The sequence below is a fragment of the Aethalodelphis obliquidens genome, unplaced genomic scaffold (genome assembly GCF_003676395.1).
Source record: "Aethalodelphis obliquidens isolate GAN/ISIS:26980383/991018 unplaced genomic scaffold, ASM367639v1 scaffold25, whole genome shotgun sequence".
Classification (NCBI taxonomy): Eukaryota; Metazoa; Chordata; class Mammalia; order Artiodactyla; family Delphinidae; genus Aethalodelphis; species Aethalodelphis obliquidens.
This window is the reverse complement of record NW_020837969.1, coordinates 6,232,208-6,239,412: the sequence shown is the minus strand read 5'-3', so window position 1 is coordinate 6,239,412 and position 7,205 is coordinate 6,232,208. Positions and strand designations below refer to the sequence as shown.

General features: G+C 43.8%; 1 protein-coding gene across 1 annotated transcript in view; it reads right to left on the bottom strand.

The window, feature by feature from the left end:
• Positions 1-3,444: 3,444 nt before the first annotated feature.
• The window catches only part of LOC113628939 (zinc finger protein 124-like), a 5,640-nt gene continuing 1,879 nt past the window's right edge, over positions 3,445-7,205 (bottom strand). Inside the window, exons 2-5 of the mRNA XM_027123005.1 lie at positions 6,038-6,164; positions 5,221-5,316; positions 3,775-4,061; positions 3,445-3,690 (exon numbers count right to left, since the gene is read on the bottom strand). Of these exons, the coding sequence (XP_026978806.1) occupies positions 3,445-3,690; positions 3,775-4,061; positions 5,221-5,316; positions 6,038-6,164 (756 nt within the window). The remainder of the gene's footprint in view (positions 3,691-3,774; positions 4,062-5,220; positions 5,317-6,037; positions 6,165-7,205) is intronic.

Sequence of the window (7,205 nt, the reverse complement as noted above, 5' to 3'; positions counted from 1 at the left end):
TCCACGTCTCTCCCCATTTCAGAGTCTCAGTTCTGTGATACAGATGATCAAACCCCCTGTAAACCTTTTGAGTCTCTTCCCTCTACATCAATACAAGGGAGCAGGTTTAAGGTCTGGGTTTCCATACCTTCAGGTTCATACCTCATTGTTAAGAGGCCCACTCCCTCTGGTGTACTACAGCCTCCATTTTTACTGACTTCCAGTCCCCAGACCCTCTTCTCCTGGTTGTTCTGCAAAGGGAGTACGTCATAATGTGGACCCACTGGGAGAAGGACCCTCCTCCACTAGTAAAGGAATAGAAAATTGAAGTCACGTACAGAAATTGCGATTGAGAGTAAAGGGGGAATCGTTGTGGTATTCCATACTTTGCTCAAAGTTTCAAGTTTTAGAAAAAAATGTTTCCTGAATTCCTAGGTTTTTAGGTTTTTTTTTTTTTTGGTACGCAGGCCTCTCACTGTTGTGGCCTCTTCCGTTGCGGAGCACAGGCTCCGGACGCGCAGGCTCAGCGGCCATGGCTCACGGGCCCAGCCGCTCCGCGGCATGTGGGATCTTCCCGGACCGGGGCACAAACCCGCGTCCCCTGCATCGGCGGGCGGACTCTCAACCACTGCGCCACCAGGGAAGCCCCCTAGGTATCTTTGAAGAATAAACATGTAGCCCATTTTCATATGTTAAAAAAGAACCCAGTGATTTAAAGTTTAGGAGGAGGGTCTTTCTCCTGGGACAGCAGCAGTTTGAATAGGAGCTACAGTTGATGTCTTCTGCCTCGAACCTATGAGAGGGTTCTTGGAAGGAAAGGTAGAAAATAGAAAACTTCATGGAGAAAGGGGTTTATACTGTCCCAGGAGAATAGCCTCAGCTCAGAAAATAGTGGTTCCCACTCTGCATCAGAGCCATGGGATGAAAGAGATCGTGATGTGGTGTGAGGGGGAGGAATCTGCAGAAATCTTGGAAACTAGAGAATCATGTATCACTAAAGTGTAAACACCTGACCCCATACCTAAGCCTTTTGAGTTCGATTGAAACAAATCCCCACAGATTCCTTCCACCTTCTCGGGCCCACGGCTCTGCCGTGTGACTTTGCCACTTCTCTCATTAAGGGCTGGACCTTTCTCTTCACCCCCAGAATGTGGCCAGCCTGCCATTTGCTCTGAGCAACAGAATGTGGGAGAACTTATGTGGTAGGAGTTCTAAGCTGAGCCCAGTGGCCCTGCAGCTGCTTCTCTGTCTCTGTCTCTGTCTCTCTCTCTGGGAGTTTCTCTGCCTCTGCCTCTCACTTTGTCTCCGTGGGCCTGTCACTCTCAGCACCCGAGCCTGTGAAGAAGCCTGGGTCAGCTCGACCAAGAGAGCCCTGAGTTCCCCCCAGTGACTAAGCTTCAGAGAGGTTTCTTCCAGGCCCCTCTGCCACTCAGACAAGCGGCCAAGGTGCCCCCAAACACACCTCCTTGTGAAATGCTGCCCTCCTGTGCTCACCATTGTAGGGGAACAGCTCTGAAATCCCTTGTCCAGCTAGGAATGCCGAGCACAGACACAGGTATAGGTCAGCGTAGATAAATCCCAGTGGGACGTGCACTCCTCTGGGAAGGGAGTGTGCACATCACCACTCCTGGGGGTCCCAGCACCTGCACAGGCCTCACCCCTTAACATCCTCACCCTCAAGCCTGTGGTTTGGGAATTGTGCTACTTTGTGCTACGAGAACACAAGTCATCCCAGTGGATATCCTGGAAGAATTTCCCTCGAGATTTAGGTTCGATATTGATGTGTCTCAAAGGATAACACTCCAAGTCCTGCAGACAAAGTGGGGAGATCCGCTTTGTGAGAACAGTCGTTTTTTCTTAGCGAAAAGTATATTGCACTAATTATTTTAAACACTGGAATGTGTTGTCGCTGATAGTTTCATTCCTGGAGATTTATTCCATGAGCTTATGCAGGGGTATGTGTTCCTCTTCAGTGAGACTGCTGGGTGTATAATTCAGGAATCAGCTGAAAAAGATAGTATGATTATGGAAGGAACTCTTCATCCACTTAGCTCAATTCAGAGGTTTTGGGAAAAAATAACAAAGAGATTTCTGAGGTCTGGGAGGGCAGAGTTGCCTGTCTCTTTAGCCCCCGGTGGTTTCCATCTGCAGAAATATGTTGAGGGAACTCAAAAAGTGTAGGACTAGGTGTCTTTGAGACTTTCCCATAACCTTGCCTGACCAGGGTCGTGACATTCTGGGAAACATGACCAGTGGAGCTGATGATCAGAGCTGTGTCACCACCAGGGCCTGAAAGGGTAGATGGGGTTAGGGGGACGTTGGAATGAGTGGAGCTGAGTTGTGTGGAAAGAGCTGTGGAGAAAGGAGACACTCAGAGAGTGGGGCTGAGTCTCCGCCCACTTTCCGAGGGTGCAGATCTGAATCCCTGTGCTTCCAGGGGCACAAAGAAAACCAGACAACAACACTTAGCTCCTTTAGCCACAGACTTCATTGTTTGAATATTTGCAACTATTATTCTATACACAAATTTTAATTTCTTCCAAAGTCTACATTCTATATTGCTAGATCACTTCACTCTCCATTTTATGCCACATTTTCATGAAGAGGTATTTCCACAAATCACAATTTGCCTGAATGTGTGTTAAAGGATTCTGTTAGAGGCTCCCCCTCCCACTCAGAGAGTCAGTTTTTTCTGATACGAAATCTAGTTGTAGTTCCACTTTGATTTTTAGGATTGCTACATCCTCAGTGTGAGAATTTAATGTTGACTAAGAAATAAGTGATCACTGAAGACTTCCCTTCCTTCACGACACTGAGGGTGTGTTGTACAGTCTGAGCACACGTGGTCCAGAGAGGTTGCTCTATGAAGAATTTCTCATGACTTTACATTGATTCACTTCTCCAGGATGAATTATTTATAAGTATGCTTTGGTGTTGCTCAACATAATTGGGTATTTCTCAAGAGTTCACATCTTTGTTCTTGTTTTAGTGTTTATTTTTTTCGCTGAGTTTCTCGTGCACATCAAGCCTGGTGATCAGCTGAATGTTTGTTAACAGTCATTACAGTCTTAGTGGTTCTCTACCTGAAGATGGCTCGTGTTGAACAATAATTATCAAAGAAGAACTAGGGGTTGGTTATCCCCTGCTCAAGTCCTCTAGGGTCTTTAGAGTTGGGAGCTGTTGCTAAAAATACCCATATTGTATTTACAGAGTGAGTTCTGCTAAGTTACCTGAGGTCAGGCCAATGACTAAAGGCTTTGCCACAGAGACAGGGCACATATGGATCCACGTCCACAGGTGATGCCTGTCTGGACTGAGGAGTGTGGTGCCTGAACGAGTGTCCATATTGATTACAGAGTGTCTTTACTGGGTGTGAACTTTGGTGTGGTTAAATGCTAAAACTATGCTGGTGTTCCATCCACATTCCTCACATGTATGACGCCATGTCATCTCAGTTCAGGACGTCTACTGAGGGCCCTCCTGACTTTCTCTCCAGTGCTGAGTTCCCTCATGTCGTCTCAGGGAAGAGCCTCGACTGAAGCATTTCCCACACCACTGACATTCATAGGGCCTCTCTCCAGTGTGGGTTCTCTCATGTTCTCTCAGTTTAGCATGTTCACTGAAGGCCTTCCCACACAGAAGGCATACATGTGGTTTCTCTCCAGTGTGGATTCTCTTGTGCGAACTAAGCCCTGAACTGTGACTGAAGGCCTTCCCACACTCAAGACATACGTGTGGTTTCTCTCCAGTGTGGATTTTCTTGTGCGAACTAAGGCCAGAGCTTTGAAGAAAGGCTTTACCACACTGATGACATTCATAGCACTTCTCTCCTGTATGAGTTTTCTCATGTTGTTTCAAGGAGGAACTTTGATTGAAGACTTTCCCACACAGATTGCATTTGAATGGTTTCTCTCCAGTGTGAATCATCTTATGTCTTATGAGTGTAGAGCATCTACTAAAGACTTTCCCACATAGAGGACATTCATACGATTTAGCTCTAGTGTGAATGTGATCCTGTTTGTCAAGGAATGACCCTTGACTAAGTGATTTTCCATGCTGTTTGCTGACATTACTTTTCCTTCCTAAGGGAATTGGTGAAAGTTGAGGTGAAGATCTAGGAGTAAATTCATCACTCAAATCAGTCCATCCAACAGGATCCCCTTGTGTGTGAGAAACCTGCTTTGGGAAAAAGATAGGAGGCTGTTTCCGCTTGCCCACGTCTACGCAGACACTCATTCCTCTACATTTACACCCTATAGGATCAGTCAGTTATAGTCTCTTGTTAAAATGTTTCCTGTGTCAGTTGCATACACATGTTGTGTTACTCCTCTTCAGGCACAAACATTCTCTTTTATAGTTTCCCAACCCAGATATCAGATTAATTTTGAAGACTTCAGTTTGTTCTAAAGACTAGGAGATGAGCAATATTTGTGCAACTGACTTTTTCTTAGGTCTCATGTTGTGGTTTTGTGCTCATATTAATTTTTCAACTGACTTCAGCCTATCCAAAAATATTCCCAGAAAGAGCTCAATCTCCACTTAATTACATACAGGCAATTTTGCTCAATTGCCAACTTATCTCACTGCCAGGTCTTTCATTTGGATGACTGGTGTTCCACCCATGAAACTTACCATTGGCATGGTGGCAAATATGTGCTTCCTGTACACTTGTTGCATGAATATAATTTCTTGTTGTATAAGCGGACTTTCACTGCCTAAAGAAATGGAAAAAATATAAATTTTAAAATGCAATTAGGGAAATAAAAATGTAAACAAACACCAAGGTCCATGTGAGTATCTTTCAAAAGTTGGCACTTAGTTGGAGAAACAATGTATAATAAAGAAATACTCAAGGTAGTAGAAATACTTTAAAAGTCATTGTCTATTAGAGAAAAACAGGATTAAAATATAAAAATGTAATGTGGTGGAGAGACATTGGGTCAGCAAATGATGGAAAACACATTAAATGGGGCGATCAGGACAAGAATCACTATGTGAAAGTTTAACTGCAGTGAGTCCACAAGCACCCTTTCCCTTAAAGAATAGAAATGGCAGGAAGTAATGTGAATTTTCATTGCTAGATGCAAAGAGTGATAACAACATGAAGAATTTCAGCCCAGTGTCCTCATTTCCAGTTTAGAATGTATCGCTCACATCATAAAACTTTCATTTGGTGTTTCCAAGGACTTAACACACTGACTGAAACTCTTTTTCAGTGAAGCACAGGCCCCTGATTCTTACCTGGACTCTGGCCTTGGAAGCATCCTGTTGCTTCACTCCACAGCTCTTTTCCTTGTTCGAGCTGGGAAATCACATCTGATTTGCTGATCTGATACCCTGTTTGATTTGAAAAAGAAAAAAAAGTGTTGGATTTTGAGTCTGGGCTAATTACCCTTTGCTGTGCTCAAGTCCAGGGTAAGGGAAAGAGGAAAATAAAGAGATAATTGAAGGTCAGTGCAGGCAACAACATCTTCAACAGAGAGAACAGTGAAGGTCCTTCAGCAGACCAGGAGGAAATCCAGAGCAGCAGCAAACACAGTGAGGCCCTCTAGCGGCTGATGCCTGTGCACAAGTTCAAAGAGAGATTACAGAATCCTCAGTGTTTTCCAAATGGGAAAGATTGAAAGACTCTACAGTGGGCTGAATATTACTTTCAAACAGGAGCCAGTAAGGATACGCCTTACAGGAATCATCAAAATTATGTCATATACACGACTCTGGTCTCAAGCCTTCATGGAGTGACTAGAACAGAAGAATCATTTTAAAAATATTTGATCCATTTACTTATGCATTAAAATATCCATTGAATCCCCAGTTCTGTTCTGAGTGTAAACACTGAGTAGCCACAGAGATATGAAATGTGGCCAAGATTACTTTCCAGTGCAGTAATGAAAAGTGCCGTGAAAAGTAACGTCTTCGTTTTAAGTAGTTATGAGGACTATCAAAGAAGCAGGAAGGACTTGGAGTGGGACACGGGGAAGCTGATCTAAATGCCTGTTCGGTGAGTGAATGAATGCAGTGAACACACGTGCACGTACATCCGTGTTGACAGACTCACCTACGGAGACCAGGTGGGTGATATTATCCAGCATCACGTTTCTGAACAGGGTTTTCTGGGATGTGTCCAGCAGGGCCCACTCTTCCTGGGTGAAGTTGATCGCTACATCTTCAAACGTCACTGATTCCTAAAACATCAGGGATGTTCTGGTTTAGACAGAGCGGTCCCTACCACTGTCCAGGGTGGGAGGGTTGAGATGAGGAGGTGATGGGGTCTGGGTGGATAAAGGATCACGCTCTGTGTGGGGTTTCCCTCGGTTCTCTGCCAGCGCTGAGCTGGTGTCTGCCTTTCAGGTACATTCACGGACACCTAAACACTCTGACATCATGAAACTTTATTTCACAGAAATATCACTTGAAGTGTGTTATAATACATTGCAGAAGTTTTTCAATAACCTGGAAATTAGGACTTCCAGAGAGTTGATAATAAAAGATTCACTTGCATATTCATAACTCAATCTCTCTTCCTTATTAATTTCAAGGAATTCTACAGATTCATGACAAGACAAACAATAACCATGATGGGCTACTTTGAAAACATGACTCTGGGTTTAAATTATGTCCCTAGAGGAATCTTTGATTCTCCAAAAAGAAGCTGCTTTCATTACTTGTTATGAGTGTTGAAATCATCAAATATATAATTGTATGAAGTGTTTCCGTTCTAGCAAACCTATGCTAAATACAAAACACTATTCTACTAATCATGCAATTGTCAGAGGATCATGAAGAAATGCCTAACATTCCTCAGAACTGAGCAAGGTTCACACAGAACTTGGTACCAGGAGGTGTTCTCTCTCTTAACACTACAGGACTCAGGTGTTCATAACAAACTTTGAGGTCAGATGGTTCAGCAGAATAAGCCGGGGACTTGGGTGGCTGGAGTGAAAGACAGACCTAGCCTGACCATCGCTGTGGCATGAGGACTCCCACTCAAGATTTTCAGGGACCTTGACCTTAGTTATCACTGTTTCTCTTGTAATCTAATCTCATCTCCATGCTGAGGGATGAAAGAAGCCTAGTGATTGGTTTTGTTTTCTCCAATTTTTCAAAAATCTATTAGAGAACCTAATTTTATTCTACCTACTGTACTGTTTCTCCTTTCTGTGCAGCACAGTTAAGAAAATACTCCTCCCTACACATTCCTCCCAGTTATCGAATATGAATAAAAG